The sequence below is a fragment of the Anopheles moucheti genome, chromosome 3 (genome assembly GCF_943734755.1).
Source record: "Anopheles moucheti chromosome 3, idAnoMoucSN_F20_07, whole genome shotgun sequence".
Taxonomy (NCBI): Eukaryota; Metazoa; Arthropoda; class Insecta; order Diptera; family Culicidae; genus Anopheles; species Anopheles moucheti.
The window spans coordinates 11,166,081-11,185,050 of NC_069141.1; the positions used below are offsets into that span (position 1 = coordinate 11,166,081).

The window sequence follows — 18,970 nt, forward strand, 5'->3', positions numbered from 1 at the left end:
CGTACGCGAGCGAAGCTGGAACTGGAATCATACCCGTACCAGCAGTGGTCTAATCCTGATCGTTCAACGGGGTAGTCGACGGTCAGCAAACGGGGGACCCCGGACGATTGCACGATGTGCGATCCTCAAGGGAAAGTGTTGGACCGAGTGCGGCGAATTCAGTGCAATCTTCTAATTTAGGAAATGTGCCGTACGATGATGAGCTTAAACGAGCGGTAATTTATTACGTGTAGCGTAGTGCAGTGGTTTTCGGCCGGGGGAGGATTTCGGGCAGCTCGGACAGGCATCGCGCTTGGACAGGCTACCGTTGGTTGGTTGGTTTGAGGGAGGTTTGCGGATCATACCGGAACGTGATATTATCGTCGTGTGTGCTTCACGCTGGAAGGTGATCGATGCAATGGGAAGAATCGACAGCATTGTGCAAACGTTTCTAACCTGGGGTTAATAACGATCGGTGAAGGAGATTATCGTGAATGAATAGTCTAAACAGCTTCTCGGTTGTTTCTGCTACTGATCGTGTGCCTGTCATTCATAAGATGAGTTTTTGAGTTCATTGCAACAGTCGCGTAACGCAACTAAGAATTCAGTGTGACAATTGAGAGATTTTCATAGGAAAAATTGCATTATTGATTAATAAAGTTTACGAAAGAATTCGATTAAATACAAGAAGTAATCAAACAAAAACTAGAATTTATGACATTTTTGCAACCCAACTGGACAACATCCGTTCGTTAGTCTAGGCACCGAACAGAATAGTACAATCAAGAGCACATCAAGACCGAAAACCTCCATTCGACATGGACCGTTGATTGTATTCAGCGATGAATTCAAATTTCTCCACGCGTTACCACATGAAGGCCATCGGTCCAGAACTAGCCGCTGGACAAGGGTTAGATAAGATTCCGGCTGTTCTAGCCACTACCTTCAAACACCGGAGACACTTTAGACGGGTGAGCATAAATTTCCAGACCAACCGTAATTTACACTTAAACCGACGGCCCTCGCTGGCTGGACGACATGGCCATCCTCTCTACCACCAATTGTTCCCTAGCCGTGCGCGTACGCGAAGATGTTCTGCGGCAAAGCCGCGCTAGCACAGCACACAACCGGACGATGATGATCATATCAAACATGATGATGGTCCGTTTTGCGATACGATCGCCTTAAGTGAAATGTCTTTTCTTTTAATCTCACTAATCTCGCGCGACCTAGCGCGAGCTGGCCATGCAAACTGTGTTGTGTGCGTGTATGTGTCAGTTTTGGCCAATGTGTATGGTGCTCGGTCGCATACGGGCAGCATTGAAGCAGGATGTGCTCATATTATTGACAATGGGTTTATGCATGTGCACACATTGGGTTTGTCAATAGGTGATTTCCGCTCCGCCCACTGCCACTCGGTCTCGGTACGGGAGTGTATCACCAACGGTTCTGGTCGTACTCATCGCGAACGGATGAATAAAGCGTGCCCGCTCGGAACATCCGAATGCGAGCGATGAATGAAAAGTAATCTGATCAATGAATGAACGATGTGTTCGAAGGTTTGATCGGTTGAGATTTATGATGCTTTGTAGCATCAATTGAATTATAGCAGCGTTGGATGATGTCGATGGAGTATGTAATCAGAGGAAACAATGTAGCATTAAAGACATGATAATGTCTTTCAATTTCTATCACACATTGATTTTATATCAAACATTTGAATGAATTAGAGCAAAAAACATAGAATGACTCTATTTTACTATTTTTCGTACGTTTTTCAACTGTGGAAACGATTATTTAAATTCATTCTTAGCACATATGATAACAAAATTATGACGAATTCTATAAAATTTAGCAAGTAATCAAACATAATAAGTGCTCATTTTTGCTATTTATTCATGCTACTGTATGGCTCATGTTATGTTGACAGTAAAGTTCAAAATAGTTATGTCACGCACTGTTCATTTTCGCACTGCAATCTCACGCACACCAACGTGTTTAGCACTGCACAATGTGACAAATGCAGCATAAAGCAAGGACACTTCTTTGGTAAAATTTCTCTATTTGTGGTTTTAATTTAATTCGATTAGTTTGTTTTTTTTTTAAATGTTATAGATTATTTTTTTATTGATTAATTAGATTTTTTTTTTTAACCGATTTGTTTCAGTGTGAACTATGAAAATATAAGTTTGTTAAGCTAAAGCACTTCAAAAATCCAGTATCAAATACACACGAATATTGTTATAAGGTTTAAAATTCATTTAGAATATTACCATTGATTTCGTGGAATAGCTACTACCATGAAATACTACCATTTGTCACATAAGCGTTAAACATCGATATCAATTCACAAAAAAATGGAAGTTAGAAAATCTGCTGGAGAGCATTGAGAAAGTAAAGAGAAAAAAAAGAAAATTGCTGAAAAATTTGGCATTTAAAATTTGCTGCAAATGTGGTGAAAGTTATGTAGCGAAATTTGAAACACTTCCAGAAATCCTTGGAAACCGCGTGGTGACCTCGTGGAAAGCGTACTATATTTGATGGTCGTATGCACGAGAATTTCCCTTCATTTGGATCCGGATGGAAAACAGCTTCCGTGAAATTAGTTGTCATCATGAAAATGATTATTAAACAATAAAATAAAATAAATTTAAAATTGATTAAAACAAATATGATAATTAAAATATCATTCAAATAGACGCAATCGATGTACGCTCCTGCTTTCGGCAGCTTGTTTTTGGTTTCATTTTTAAATAAAAAATACTTTATTTTCCCCCATTTTCTTGCATTTCACTGCTCCTTGTAGGAGCGTGTTGTGTATGTGTGTTTTTGTGTTTGAATGTTGCCGTGTAATAGTGTGTGTATTGCTGTTCATATTAATCTCCTGTCTAATAGTAGCATTGAGAATAATCATCAGGCCCCCCATCGCTGGGATCAGCGCGCGCCCAAATGGTCGGGGTTTTCCTTTTTTTCCCCCGCGATCGTTCTTTGAACTAATAACCTTCCTATATATGATTTTTTAAGTTGTATAATAGTTAATATTAATGATAATCATATTACAGTGAAATGTATAATTATCATAAATATATTCGTTTTTCCATTGTTTTTTCTTCTTTAATCCTTGCTGTTGTTTTAGTGTGTCGTTTCGAGTGGCATGTTTCGGAGCGTTCTGTTCTTGCTCTAGCGACTTTTAACAAGTTCAGCAGTTCCACAAACAAATGGCGTTTGTGTACTCTCTTGATCTTACTGTAAGGAGTTTTTTACGTTAATTTCCGTGTTTCTGTTCTATTCGGGTGTGTGTGTCTCTCTGGTATCTGGAACCGATCCTTTTCTCGACTCTGTTTTACTAATTACCATTTCGTTTCAGTTGCAACCGATCGGCTCACTTTTTTGTTTTAGAAAAAACCTAATGGCAATACTAACGGCGAACATTGAAAAATAATAAACATCGATAAAGCTTTCTGTAATTGTCTCCAGGTTTAAATTTTTCGACGGGAAAAGTTTTTGGTTTTAGGTGTTGTTTGATTGAAAGCGGAGGATCAACGGTCGTTCCTTCTGCCGGAACGTTCTTCTTTTCTTCCTGCTTACTGCGTCAATTTATCATATTTAATATACCATTGGGAATGGCATTGGGCATTAAACAACTTCGATTTGGAATCAATTTCATCAGCACCGCACTCGTTGACGTTCGAGGGACGACTCTATTTTTCTTCTTCCGCACTCGATCCATACGACTCAAATACACGACTCAGCCGTGTAGCAGGCTGGGTGAAAAGTATCACATTCTTTTTTTTACATAAATGCACTATTGCACACCCAATATGGCCATCCCTTGTTGGGTGGGGAGGATCTGCTTTTGTGTAATACATTCTCGGCTTTTTTCCTCTAATTATTTGCATTCTACCAGAAGTAGAGCACACTAACACGGGTAAAGTGAAATGAAAAATAATAATTTGAAATTAAAATGAAATTTTAGCGTAAATAAGTTAGCCAGACAAAATGAAAAAAATAATAATGGTTGAACGGTGCGCTAGAAGCCATCAATTTTCCTACGCTGATTGCATTGCTTTAGTTAAGCTTTTCTAATTCCAGACGGAAAAATGTCCAACTAATCGTTTTCCTTCCTATCGCAAAGTTACTCTGCGCAGTGCAAAAGCCTAAACGCTCCAAATAGTTGCCTAAACTTTCTTTACCTTGTCTCTTGCTTTCTTTCATTATAAATGTACATAAATTTCTTCGTTTAGTGGTACTACACCTTCTGCTACCAGCCGGCCTCGCCCTTCTACTTGCTGTGTATTTTTATTACTTTAACTATTTGCTCCGTTCGGTTGCATGTGGGTGTGAATTCTTTGTGAATAGTTATAGCTTCTGCTTTCGGTTTGCTTTAGCTGGCAAGAGATTAAATGTTTGCTATGAAATACGCTTCAACGCTCCCCTACTCACATTTCGATCCTCAACCGAGCGGGTGGAGGGAGCGTTATGGATTGTTTTGTTAGGGTTTACTTTTTCTCAACGTTTTAATGCTTTTGCTTACTTACTTATCGTAATTAACTCCCATTTTGGTTCACTTCTGTCCACTAGGCTTCGCAAATGTGTGTTTTCTTTTATTGTGTTATTTCTATTTTCCACTCTTTTATAAGTTTCATTACGCGTTTTGTCGCAACACAGTCGCACATTCGCTTGGTTTGTTGTTTTTCGTTTATATAGTTATTTCCTTTGTTTTTCTTTTATTCTCTAACTAATTGAATAGATCTTAGGATTTAAATAACGCCCCGCACGCTTTCACCCTTGTTAGTCATTTTTCATTCATTTAATCGACATTTTTGTTATAAGGTTTATAAGTTCTGTGAACTGCACGAGAAACAAACCGGAACAAACCAGTTTTACAAACAGTAGATAAACATGTTTTTCCCTCTTTGAGTTAATCCTGCTATTTGCAACATGGCCTCTTTTTAAATTCAGTTTTTCACGGAGGGAAATAATACACAAACTTATTTGTTTTCATTAAATGGTTGAAAAACTAATGCTTGAAAAAGAAGTTAGTTTTTAATTGCAATACTTATTCGTTAAACAATAAACAGAACATTGTTAACATAAAATATTAAATTGCACAACGCTTAATAAGTTCAATAAATTATTAGTTTTAGTATAACATTCTACGAAAAACCAACTGTCATTACCAATTCAATATCCATCTCAATGACTTTTTGTGTTTTTTCTACGTTTGTTTTATGTACATGTTTTGTCAGTCATCGTTTTTAAAGTTGAAAAACTAAACAAACTGGTATTTGCTCTTACCTGTTACGTTCGCACCTTGCTTCTCCTGGCTTGTTGACTTGTTGTGTGTTTTCGTTTGGTCTTAGCTTTTAGCCTTGGCTTGTTTCGATTCTTTTTCTTTGCAGTGCTATTTCTCTTGCAGGCTTTTCTAGTCCCACCGTTAAAGAAGAACGATTTGCCATGGGTTTTATGTTGATTTTACGTCTTTCTTTTATTGTTTACTCATGTGTTTTTTCATGTTTCATTTTCATCTTCAACATTGCATTCCAGCTTTCCCCAGCGGCCAGTTTAGCACGGTAAAACATGGTATTAATTTCTATTACCCTTTTTCTCCTTTTTCCCATTCTGTTTGTTAATCTTCTCCCGCTTACTCAATGTTAGATTTTCGGTTTATATATTAATTTGCATTACTTTTGTGTTTCCCTATGTTTTAGAACGAAATGAAACGGGCACGTAGTTTTTTTTCGCATGGCTTAGTTTGAAGAGTATGATTACTTATGAACATTAGGAAATGGAAAGGGGGAGAGTAAATAGTATAATTCGAAAGCGTCGAAAGAAAGAGGAGATTAATCGTTAGTGTGTTGATTAGGGGGTGTGTGTGTGTGTTTGTGGTGGCAAATTTTTCACAGACCTGTAACCGTGGCCCTTAAAAGTGTTCGCCAGCCATCTTTACTGTTCCCACTGGTTGGTTGTTTTTTTGTTATTGGATGAAATTTTAAATACCGTTCACTTATAACGTGTATAGCAGAGAGCACAATAGTTGGCGTGAATTTTGGGTAGGTATGAGAAAAAGAGATCCGAATGATAAGTGTTAGTATGAGATGAGAAGGAAAAGTGTGTCCATTAAATGAATCGTCTTGGCGCGTGTGTGTGTTTGTTTTTTACGTCTATTCGAGGCTTCCGAGGCCCATTACAATATGGCCTTTTCTTAATGACCGGGGCGTACTTATTATGCGGGTGAGTGTGGGTGAGTGTCACTAGAAAAGAAAACTCGCCTTTCCTTGTTAGCTGGCGGGTGAAAATAGGCAGAGGGATGTTATTGACGCTGTAAACGGTTCTATCAAAACATATGGCTCTTGGGGTTCCTCGGGCATTGTGGAGGTGTTGGGTGTGTAGTTTCTTTTTTCTTCGCTTAACAATCGGTAATACTTGCAGCAGCACCTACCTATCCCACTATCAACAAGCATTGAACTGTTATCAAAGCGTTACGCGACCGTGCTTGTATAGTTGTATAGCAAACAAGACTTACAGCTTTCATTTAGAGTCGACCTTTCTGTTATGTATTACTATGTTCACTTGCACTCTCGAACTCGCTCGCCTTCGCACCTCACCGCTTCTTAACCTCGTCAATTATCACCTAAACCTATTGTTTCGCTTGTAGATTTTTTCCCTATATGTTTTGCGTTAATATATGTATATTTATATGTATAGGGCGTTTTCTTCCATGGGTGTGTTTTTTTATCCATCTGCTTCATCTCCTCTTTTGTTTACTTATGTACATACAATCCAACAGTGCAGCGAAATTAACAAATAGACGCCTTCATCCGGCCGGTTTCCTTCATTCTTGTGGTCGTGTCAATCGCGAAACATGCCAAAATCGTCGTACCTGGTACGGGTTTGTACGATAAAAGAAAGCATGTTTCACATCTTCCAAAACTTGTCCCTCGGTAGGACGCAGCCATTCCTACATAAATTCTCAACAATAGACTAACATTTGCCCCGATCAGTAGTACTGCGCCCTGCTGCCTCCTAGTTGTGTGTTTGTGTGTAGTTTAGTTGGATCTACCTCTTTCTCTCTATCTCTCTCTTCAGCAAATGTCCGCATAGTCAAGTACACATAATTGACTATCTTAACTAAGTCTTCGGTAATAGGTGTCAATAGCTATACTGTATCATACACAAGTTCGTTGATTTGTTTCAGTGGTGTGACGCGGCCTTCGCGCGGTCAAACTATCTCCTAATGATGGCGCTGGTGGTTCCGGAAGTGAGCGCACAAACAGGACAGGGACCATTGGATGTTCCCGCTCCTGCCGGTGTCCGGTGTTGAATGCCGGTCGACAAATCGATGGTGCAGACAAAGCACAGCTGCACACCGGACGTATCGCTTCGACTGTATCTCGAACCGTCCGTCCAGCGTCATCCTGCGGTATCGATATTGGCAGTCCCCGGGATGGCGGTACTTAGTGGTAAATATTAAACCTACAAGTCTTGCAACACTGTTGCTGGTAACGGTGCAGTCTGCAAAGGCCCATGCTTTTAACGTTTCTACAGTACCTCGACAAGTCCTTGCACTCCGAAACTGAAACGCAATGTAAAAAGCACGTTAATAAAGCGAGGTACAACTGGTGCCGTTGATATATCGAAATACTTACGGTTCGAAATGCATGGTGGTCCTTTACAAACTTTCATGACGGCTGGTCGTGGCAGTTCACGACACGCATTGCCGGCCGGTTTTTTCGTCCCGTACCAGACACACTGCAGTATCCTGTATTTGATGCCTTGTCCTTCGCAAGCTGCATTACACTGGAAAATGGGAAAAGAAATAAAAGGAACACATTACTCAATAAGAGAAACGAGTTAAGAGGATGAACGACTCAAACAAGGCTAACCCGGCGAATGAGGACGTGATTTTTAGCGGTTCTAATAGGCCAATTCTGAGGCAATTGATTTGACAAATAAAGATAGCTAAAAGCAGTCCATTTTGTGTGTTTTAATTATGTTTGTGCAGTTAGTGTTTCATGTAATAGAAAGAAATATAATATTCGTTTTACAAAAGCTCTAATGTCTATAATTTTTCTTAAAGTTTCAGACCGTAATGGACCTTATAAATGTGTAACGGATACTTACGTCCGACCATTGCTCGACGCGCCAAACACCCTTACACAGCTCGTTGTAGCATTCCTGCTTGGTGACAGGTTTCTCCTGATCCTCGCACACCTTCTCAGTGCTACGCTCCCCGTCAAACTGGCAGAACACGTCACGCCGCTGTAGTGCCGTATGCCACGAGAAGCACTTGGACTGCTGACAAGCGCTCCAATCCGTCGTTACCCACCGTGGACAGTCGATGTTGCCACACTTGTCCACCGTTTCCGGCACGTGCAGGCCTGCGTCCTCGCAGAAGCTGTTGTCCACCGTGCGGCTCGCATTGCTCATCCGCAGCATGCAGTGCGCGGAACGAAGCTGTACGCGATACAAAAGCACACATCAATACATCCCCTGTGTCAGTTTAAAACATTGCACTTGTTTTCCGTTTGTTTGTTACCTTATATCCACCCCCATTGGCACCACATGTTTGGGAACATTCGGACCACGGTGTCGTCATCCATTCGAACTCGTAGCCCTCCGTTGCCTGGCCGTCGTGTATCATTGGTTCGTCCACCGATTCGCTGGTGTGGCGCGATTTCAGCAGCTGGTAAACGTTCAACGGACGGGGCGGTTCTTCCTCCTCCCGATCGTCACGCCCGATCGAACCATCGAAAGGATCGTACCCGTGCTCGGAAAGATACTGATACTGTCCCGCGTTCTTACCGTTGCTGAAAGTCTGAAACGGCCAAAGAAGCTATCGTAGAAAGAAACGCCAAAAGGGGAGACGGAAAGAAGAAAAGCAAGTTAGTAACGGTGAAAGGTGGGAAATATTGTTAGCAAAAAAGGGGAGAAAGTTAAGTTAATTAAAAAATATCCAAATAGTACATTGTGAGAAGTGACTTTGGTGAGCTCTAGTTTCAAAAATCAAAATTCCGTACGGTGCTCAGTGAATTGTTTGCACTATACATATAGAGTGAGAGTGAGAGAGAGGCTTGCTATACATATTTCACACTTCAATCACACAGTGCAGTGAGGATGTGTGAAGCACAAAAATTTAAAGTATGATATGAATGTTTCCCAACAAATGTGCTACACAGCAATGTGTTACACTGCGGATAAAGATGACAAAAAAAGGTGAAACAGATATACAGTAAGAGTGACGTAAATTACCTATTTGTGTCCATGTGTGTATGCGTTAGGGTTTTTTTTTTGTTTGTGGTGAAGGACAGTAGAAGGATGGGCGTACAGAGAGGGCATTCGGTTGGTTGGAAAAGAAGAAGGGAAAAAATTCAAAGTATAATATCGGGTTTGTGCTTTGCTGTGATAAGTTGAATCATTGACCAAATCGTACACTAACTGGATGATGATACGCGAGCAATCTCTTACACAAATACACACAGACGCGCATGCAAACGAAACCAAATGAGTGGAAACTGTTTCAAGCATAACACTACCACGATTGGCGAAAGCATGTTGAAAGCCTTGGTTGAAATAAAATTTAGCCATCCCAACAAATGAAACATGGTGCAAACAACACATTTTGGGAGAAAATCAACTCAAACACACACACGCGCGCACACACGCATGAAAAAGCGGCGAAAGCAAGGAAAAAAGTATAAACCACCGGGCGCCTCCATTTGCCCTGCGGTCAACGTTTAAACTGTGCTGTGCAAAACGAAACGATAATTAATTAAAGTAATTAGTGTTTCTTGCAGGTGCATTTTTTGTTGTTGCTGTCAAATATGAGTGGCGGGCATGAGCTTTCCAGCTTCAAAAACCTGTTGGGTGGCCTTGGGTGTGTGTGTGTGTGGGTTTAAAATAATTGTTTTATATGTGCCCTACGTGCTTTACGTGCACGATACTCAACTGCTTGCGTTCGAGATCGTTGCGGTGGTAAAATTTTGATCAAGAGCAATTGCATTGAGGGATGATCGGAAGAGGGAAAAAAACCCGAAAATAAAGCGCGGAAAAATAAAAAGAAACTGCCCAAACCAAACCATAGCGCGTATTTTGCGGTTACGCGACACAAAATGGGTGTGGGAAGCGGTTATGTGCTGAAGTTGGACGTTGTTTTGATAGCGAATAGTTCAATAACATCAATGGCAATATGAGGAAAAAAAAACGCTCTTAAGTTGGCCAGCCAACTCCTGGGGGCCGTCGACGAGCTGGGGTGATTTTGATTTAAGCTTCATTTTCACGACAGCTGTTCGATGACGAACGCCACACAATATGATGATCAAAAACAATTATCCCATCACGAACAAAAAAACCACCTCCACCACGTTTCATTTAATGTGTGAATGGAGGATTAATTCGCCCGTTATGTCTAGAACGGATAGATGCAAAGGGTGGTACTGGCTTTTTTTTTGTTCAGCTCTCTTTCAACAGCGATTTGATTTGACTGTGCTGAACGGCAGTGACAGGCACAAGTGTAAAAGTAGTTTTAGTAATCCCAGCGGATTGTTTAAATCTCCTGCTTGATTTTGCTATCTGTCACAACCAGATCCCGGATGCGTGTGGGGGTAGAAAAAAAGGGCGGAAAACGTCGAATGACAGTGATAAACGCTCCCATTAGCTGCAATAACCGAACCCGAGCGATTAGCGACAATGAGATCGACTGATCAATGCCGGACCATATGGGCCGGCATGTAGGGCGCTGTTTGGGTTGGAGCACTTTTGTTGATTTGTTAAAGTTTACTACGCTTTGTGGGTGGTTTACGGTGCGTTTGGATCGAAATCATTGACCTCATACCTCATGGCGTAATCAGAGCACCCAGGGGGGGAATGGGTCGATCATTACGGAATTTGGGTGAATATGGTCCCGATTGCCCGTTACCGAGATTAACACAGACCGGTGTATAATTATGTCCCCTTAATAATTTATTTACGAATGAAAAATACCGGATTGACACATTCCATTCGTATGAATGCTTTTAATTAAACCGGCACCGCAAATCGCTGCAATCGTCGTTTTTTGCCTACCCGTGTCCAACACTGGTGGCGTGGTTTCGACCCGGGTGTGGGCGTCTGTGTATATGCAATGTTTGCCGATGGCAAACGATACGAATCCCCGCTCCCGGTGGGTGATTATGAATTCTTGTGTTATTTTTACCCTGATTTATATGTTTGCTGATTGAATTGTTTTTTTGCTTTCTTTCTTTCTATCCAGCCCCCATTTCTCATTATACACATGAATATTTGCAAACCCGGTACACATGGGATTATCCGGTGTTGAAACTTAGAAATTGGAACCAACACCGAATGGGCTCGGTTGTGTTTGAGCAGCATAGAAGATTCCTGCCATGCAAATAAACAAAATTAATTTAATGAAAGTAACGTTAGCAAATCCAAAACTGGCCCCGAACTTAAAAAGTGGAGCATGAGGTAACAAAGTATAAGGTATCATTTGCCAAAAGCACTTCAGGGGAACCTTTCGGAAGTTCCAGGAATTAAGGTAATAAAGAAAATGTGAAATTTATGTTGTATGAAAATGTAAACGCATTCCTTGTGGTATCCTTTTTTTCTCTCACGAGAGCCATCCAACGCATATCACTCACTGTTGGATGGTTTCAGTTGATTTTTGGATCGAGAGGAAGAGGCGCTCCACATAATTTGAGAGCATTTACAATGAACGTTACTCAAAGCGAATTCCTTCCTTTCAGTTCCTGTTTGGTACTTTAGGACTTTCATGTTTGGAAATGAAAGAAACATGCCCAGAAACCTAACATTAAGGAATTCCTAAAGCATGTGTACTCTACAGCCGAGAACTAAGAACCTCAAAGTGTGTGGGAATTTTCACGCAAGTACACTGATACGCTTTTAAAGGTACATTTTCGAAGTCTTTTCCCATCATAATATGCCTCATTTGAAGGATGCACGTGAACAAGAGAAGCTCATCGTATTTCTTTTATTTCTATTTTACATTCAAAAAAGTGAAACAAAAATCAACCAAAAACAATAATCATGCAAGTGCAGGCCAAACTGTGTGCAAAACCGAAAACGTGCGCAACAGAACAGACAATGGGACAGAGAAACATAGAAGCAAACCATGCAACAAACGACCACGTGCTTGGTGAACTTGGGTGACGACTAAAAGGGCTAATCGGTTGGCCTGTTTGCCAACCGGTTCGGGCGCATCGGACAAACAACACCACACTTCGGTAGCTTCGGGTGAAAGTTTTGGTAAAACTCCTCATCTCACCTGTAGACCGGCCAGAAGGTGCTGGAATTGGGGCAATGGTAAGGTACGGGTGCCGGAACTGGCCGCGGCCGACGCATCCGACGGCACCGTACTGCCGGACACGGTCATTTGTGAGTGTGACCGCAGCGGTTCCTATTGTTTCGTAGCAAACGCGAGTTTAAGCCGAGTTACAGTGGAGTTACAGGTGGATTATTTGTTTGATGTTTAGATTGTTCGATAAGGTTACAAATTTGTTGTAGTTGGAAATATTAAGCATTTCAAAGGAAACATGAGAGAAGAGAGAGAGAGAGAGAGAGAGAGAGAGAAGAGAGGGAGAGAGAACATAGATTTTGGTGGGTTAATATAGCTTATTTATGAAGGATTTGTTGAGAGTCAATACCACTAGCCGCAAGTTAACATCTTACGATTTACATAAGGCGCATTTGGTTGTTAGCGGCATTGTATTACGTTCCAGATAGAAATGTTTTGCAACGAAAGAAAAAAAACTGGAAACATACCTCATCCTCCGTTCCTTCGCCCTGCTCGGTTAGAAGTGTGTCCTGTTGCTGTCGTTGTCGATTTCTCCCCCGATTTCGGTCACGATTCTTTCTCCCACTGCGAAAACAGAACAAGATATGTTGCACATGGTGGAATTAATGACTTAATGAACGTAGCAAAGTTCACAATAAAGTGAGGTTAGGTATGAGATAATCATCTCACAGACTGATCCTGTGAGATAACTCCTTATGCTTCTCTTTATTTTGAGTCTATTTATAAAATAACCTGATGTAGATGAGGTTCTATCATGGAACCCATCGAACTTTAACAACAACGACTTCAATTGGTGACCAACTCGATGTACTGAGATTAAGTGAGGTTATAATTGAGATAGCGCTTTTGAAGGTCTGTGGGGTGATGTCCTGAAGGTTCTCTACTTGTTTTTAGTCAATTAATATTCACAAGGCTCGTAAATGAAATTTTATCGTTCAGTTGTTCATGTCTTTAATGACTCTTTAATGACAGTGGAATCTTAGCCCCATTGTGCCCAATAGTAATAATAGATTCTACATTTAATGATAAGTTCCTACCACTCATCTAAAAAGCCCCACTCAAACGTACCTCTTTTCATCCTCATTCCCGTTCGCCATCGCGTACGAGTTCGCTAACAGTGCGTTCGGATCCGCACCCCGATGGCGATCATGATCCTCGTTCGGTTGATTATCACCACCCGGTTTTGCCTTCACGGCCAGCTTCAGATCCGCATGGCTCAACCCGGCGTGACACGTGTAGATGCCAGCCTCCCGGAACGTTACGTCCAGTATGCGCAGGGCACCCTTCTTGGACATTTTGATCTTTTTCGTCTTCAGCAGCGGTTGCTGATCCTTCGTCCAGCGGATTTTCGTGCGATTGAAGCGCTTTACCGGGCACTTAATTTTAACCTGCGTACCGTAGAAGACGGTCGCTGCACCGCCGATCTTCAGCGTGATTTTGTTTTTCTTCGGATCGTGCTGGATGAAGGTCGAATTGGTACCAGCGATCGGTGGCCGTTGGTCCTCCGGGGCGCACGCTTTCGTGTTGCACGGCTTCTTATCCGGTGGCTTACTGCTCGGACACATCGAGGCCGGCCGTTCGACTTTGTGTTCCTGGGCCATGATCTGTTTGCATTCGACACGTCGCTCTTTGAAGCCTCCACCGCAGGATCTGTTCGGAATGGAAAAGATGGCGGTTAGTGGTCAGACTTTCGAGGAAGAACCGGACATTCACACTCACTTGGAACACTTGCTCCACTCGGACACTTCCCACCGGACGGGACAGTCAATAATGTTGCAGTACTGTCGGTCCGGTTGAGGTTTCGTGGTGCACATGCTGTTCGGGACGATCATCGTGTTTTCGCCGCCACGCGTCACCTCATGGATGCACGTCACCTCACGCGTCTGTATGCCAAATCCACACGACTTCGAGCAGGGCGTAAACTCGGAATAGTTCCACCGCGGCGGACACGGAATGTCGTTACACGTGCGAATGCGCGCCTCGGGTTTCGTTTCGGGCGAGCATAGGAACGGTGACACAATCTTGCTCGTGTCGTCCCGCACGCAGTTGATTATTAGCTCCTCGACACCGCCCAGACAGGATGCGCTGCAGCTGGTGTAGCCTTCCTCCCGCCACGAGTACGTCTTGCCCGGCACGGACACGTGTACCTTGATGTTTTCCAGGCTCTGCCGATTTCCATCTCTGCCAATGGGGGGAATGAAGGAAAGCAAAACGGACAACGGATCAGCATGACGGCAATACAACAAGCACAAAAGGGGATTTGCTTAATAAATAAAGAAGGAACACAAGAAAAAAAAAACGGGGGAAATGAACAACTGTAGGTATGATTTTGGCTTCAGTACTTGAGATAGGTGTCCTCGAAATTGTGCGAATACGAGCACGGTTCCATGACGCAACGTTCCACCTCGTCCAGCGGTTTGTAGGCGTGACAGAGCGAATCGTTTAGCACCGCGACGCGCTTGGAAAATTCGAGGAAAATCTTGCACCGGAACGGCTTCCGGCGGATCCCTTCGCCGCACGTCACGCTGCACGGTGACCATTCGGTGTCCTGAATGAAGCTGCAAGTCCGCAAGCGGTTTCGGAATAGCATCGGAAAGGAGCGAGAAGAAAGAACGGGAAAGAGAGGGAAAAGTAATGAAAGAGAGAGAGAGAGAGAGAGAAAGAGGAAAAAGATAGGTGAAAGTTAACAAGGTAGAGTAGATAGATAATTAAAGAATAGACGAGGACAGAACGATGGAAAAATGAAAGGAAAGTCGATAAATGAAAGCGAATAGTTATGGAATGAATTTTGAGATGTAAGAATTGATTACATAAATTGTTACTAAAATAATTATTCTGTTACTAGTAGCTATTAACTGGAAGTTGTTATAAATAGTTTGATTTTGAGCCATGATTACGATTAAGTGATGATTAATATTCAAATAAACATGCGAGGAACTTAAACAATAGCTAAATAATGCGAAACGTGTAAAATGTACCAGAATATAAACTTTAAAAGAAAGTTGATGAAATAAACAATGCTTTTCTGTGGAATATTTAGCCCAGTGAAAGGCGCTTCAAGAGATAAGATTTTTTCTTTGTGTGTGAGCCTCGGTACAAAAACCTCAAAAAGGAGAAGGGAAAGTGCAAAATCAAATAACACGATGGCAAACACCAACAGTGATCCGACCGGGCACGGACGACGGCATTATTGTGCAAAACGCTATGATTGATGTCGGAAGCCGTGTGCAATTGCAACGTGCCGGACCGGTGTTTCACGGCTGGCGAGAAAAACAAAAGCATCAATCAGTGATGCCGACCGTTAGCCACGGGATTCTTTCCCTTGCCGAGGTGTTCCGATTCGCGCAATGCAGCAGCAGCAACAGCAAAACAACGCTCTACATTCAATCCAAAGCAAGATATGAAAGGCGAAAGTCAAAGCGCCAAGGGAAAAGCATATGCGATGCAGTGAGGACTTCGAACAGGGATTCGTGGAATTTTCCGCGTAACGGAGAAAAGAATGTCTTTTGACGAGGTTTTTCAAAAACCCGGTGCGAATCGCCCGGCGAAAGTGGTGCAGGTTGTGTTAGCTCGTGTCATGCTGTTGCTGCCGCCACTCGATGGCATCCATTTTTCATCCGCAGGTTCTCGATCGTTTCATTCCCATGCTGGCGGTTTTTCTTTCGCTTCGCCTCAATTCAATTGCGTCGTATTGCAATCGGAATGACTTGATTCGGATGCGAGTTGGATGAGTATGGTACGGGTACGGTTTTGCCCTGCGTTTGTGAAACAGCAACGAAACACGACGAAGGTCCCTAATGATGCATCTGCACACGTTGCTGTTGCTGATGATGATGATGACGAGGCACAACAAGGCACCGCGAAGAGCCATTCCCAGCAGCGACTTGTGGCTTGGAGAAGCATGTTATTTCTACCCCCATGCCCGTGTCTTATCCAACAGATTCTTCACGGCGAAGAATCATATTTTCATGCACCTCCATTTTTGAGGCGGTTGAGCGAAGGATAAGAAAATTGGTCGGTGAATAATGCCACTTTAAAAAAACAAGCATCAAGACTCCGGGGTTTGCAGTTTTGCTACGCGAAGATTCACCCCCAAAACTAGAATGGCATTAGATTTGACGATTCAACTCGAGTGGCCTCAATTGTGGAGCAGCAAACGAAGAGGGGATTCGGATGCCTCGCTAACCTCGCTGCTACTTAGCACTGATCATCAAAATCGCTCTCATCTTCTTCAGGTATGGTCGAATGATTTGCCAGATGCGCTTTCGAAAGCCCTGCACGTTTGGTGCGAAATTGATTTTCCACGGGATGGATAGAGCGATAAAAGCGAATCCGTAGCTTCTCCTAATCCTTTTGGGAAACGTTTCGTCAACTCATGCCGCATTCAATTGGGCGAAAGTGCTATGAAACAACAATGTAATCCTGTCATTTAGGAGCGCGAAATTATACCGCACTTGTTCGATGGGCATTGATTTGGAAAATGATTTGAAGAACGTGATTGGGGTTGTTGATCTTGGGGTGGATTTTACATTTGTAAGGGTAAGAATTATAGTTGGTGAACAAATAAAGGTGATAATTTGTAGGACGATTCTCTCGTATTTAGCTCTATTGTAGCAAATCAAGGTAATTAAGTACTTGTGTGGAAGCTTTTACTCTCGCTGGAATTACTCTCAACCTAGTAGGGTCACATTAACCATCCATTTCATCAACGATTTCGATATCAGTATAATTAGTTCTTTAGCGATCCTTTCGGTACAACTGCCGTATCGATCGGTGCAGTATCGATGGAGCTCCCTTAATATCTTTTCTCCTAATCAATTTGATAACTGGTCATTCCGCAATTTACGAATTCATAAAAATGTTATGTTAACTAAATTGTGTTAAATTAAAATTATATTTAAATAAAATTTTCAATGCGATGAGTTATTTAAAGATAAACAAAACTTAAGAAATGGAGACGCCTGGTACTTTATGACTTCAGTGAGGATAAACCCTCTTATTGCTCAATTTTTCTTAGAATTATTTTAATTTAAGTAGCATTATAGCTAACTAAACAGTTATAGCATAATTCAGTACCAAATCACGCACCCCGATGAAACATAAATCGTGTAGTAATTCAACCCCAACAGAAAATCTCACATTCGCATGCAAGTTGTACATGCAAACACTCATTAGACGGTGGAACAGGATGCTTATAGGTTTGATGGTACTTACGTGGCTTCACTAGGCACCCGCTGGGAAACAATTTTCTCCGCCTTGGGTAACCGATCCTGCCGCAGCGGTTGCGCATAGTACGGCTGATCGTTGTACGTCATCAGCGTCGGATCGCGCTCGTGATGCATCGATGCCTTTTCCTTCATCATGGCGGAAATGCTAGCCCGATCCGTTTCACCGTCCCCACCCATCGGTGGTCCATCGAAGTCGGACGCGGACGATGGTGGGACCGCGATGATGCCGGCATTGGAGCTGCCGGAAACGGTGGTGCCCGTAGCGGAACCACCGCCATTGCTCAGCCCCGACGAAACCGAACCCGCATTACAGATGATTCCCGTGGTGCATGGCTGTCCGGTCAGTGGTTTCGCTCCCGGATCACACTGCGCACTGTAATGACCGTTTGTGTCCATGCATTCTACACTGCGCACCTGAATACCGCTGCCACACGACACGGAGCACTGTGGGGAAGAAAGGACATGCGGTTCAGTGAAGGCAACCGTTTTGTCTTGGAATAGTAGTTTTAGTTTGCTCTCCTTGCGATTGAGCTAATTGACATTTTACGGTGGCCACGAGGCTGCTTCGTGTGGGCTTTTCCGAATGGGAAAATTCGATTCGTGCGTAATAAAATCCCACAAAAACCAGAAGAACAAACATCGAATGACTTTACGACGTGGAGAGGGTTTTTAACCGTATATGGGTGTATGATTGTGATGTTGCTATATATTTTCGATTTAATATAACTTATTGGTGGCCTATAAACCGAGAAGGCCCCCCCGGAGGTCATACAGCAACACGCGCTCGCCTCAATAAATCTATAAATTGTCTCAAGCATACGCAAGTGGCTGATGGACGATTTGTGCTGTGCCGCCCGAGGGGGCAATGGGCGAAAGTCGAATATAAAATAATAAAACGTCCAAACAAACAAACGCCTTTCCGTGACACGAAAAAACGTTCAGCCGGAATTTTGAGTGGGACGCAGCGAGTGTTGGCGTTCGGCCTACGCGCAACTAATGCGCACCCAAGCTTCTGGTAGGACACTCGCTCGTGTGGTTGTTGGCTATTGTTCTTCTACAATTTCCTTTACACCCGATAAGACGATGGGTGATTTTCGGTCCCCCAATTGGGGTGTGAGTGTGTGCTTGGGGTTGAGGGGGGGGCGGGTAATAAATTCACAGTCGAGCAAATTTAAATAGAGCCATAAAGACGGCCATTTTACGACTGTTGTTACCATAAGCACCCACTCGATCATATTCGTGTTCGATGTGTCCATTCCGCTTTCGGCTGTTTCTTGATCTCGACTGCCACCGGTTCCTGGTCGTTTGTGGGAGCGTAAATGATTTGGTGTTGCTGGCTGCTTCTGAAGGAAGCTTGGGTGTGTGCGTGTGTACTCAACCGCCCAGCGTAGTGCCAGTGCAGAGTATTATGTTGTTGGCAAGCCCGTTTGTACGTATCGAAATGTAAATG

The 18,970-nt window shown here is 42.7% G+C and overlaps 1 protein-coding gene across 1 annotated transcript in view; it reads right to left on the minus strand.

The window, feature by feature from the left end:
- Nucleotides 1–7,250: 7,250 nt before the first annotated feature.
- The window catches only part of LOC128300204 (protein madd-4), a 32,105-nt gene continuing 20,385 nt past the window's right edge, over nt 7,251–18,970 (minus strand). Inside the window, exons 9-18 of the mRNA XM_053036187.1 lie at nt 17,507–17,964; nt 14,635–14,850; nt 14,012–14,473; nt 13,361–13,942; nt 12,760–12,856; nt 12,263–12,394; nt 8,519–8,815; nt 8,104–8,436; nt 7,629–7,779; nt 7,251–7,555 (exon numbers count right to left, since the gene is read on the minus strand). Coding sequence (XP_052892147.1) covers nt 7,437–7,555; nt 7,629–7,779; nt 8,104–8,436; nt 8,519–8,815; nt 12,263–12,394; nt 12,760–12,856; nt 13,361–13,942; nt 14,012–14,473; nt 14,635–14,850; nt 17,507–17,964 — 2,847 coding nt within the window. The 3' untranslated portion in view covers nt 7,251–7,436. The remainder of the gene's footprint in view (nt 7,556–7,628; nt 7,780–8,103; nt 8,437–8,518; nt 8,816–12,262; nt 12,395–12,759; nt 12,857–13,360; nt 13,943–14,011; nt 14,474–14,634; nt 14,851–17,506; nt 17,965–18,970) is intronic.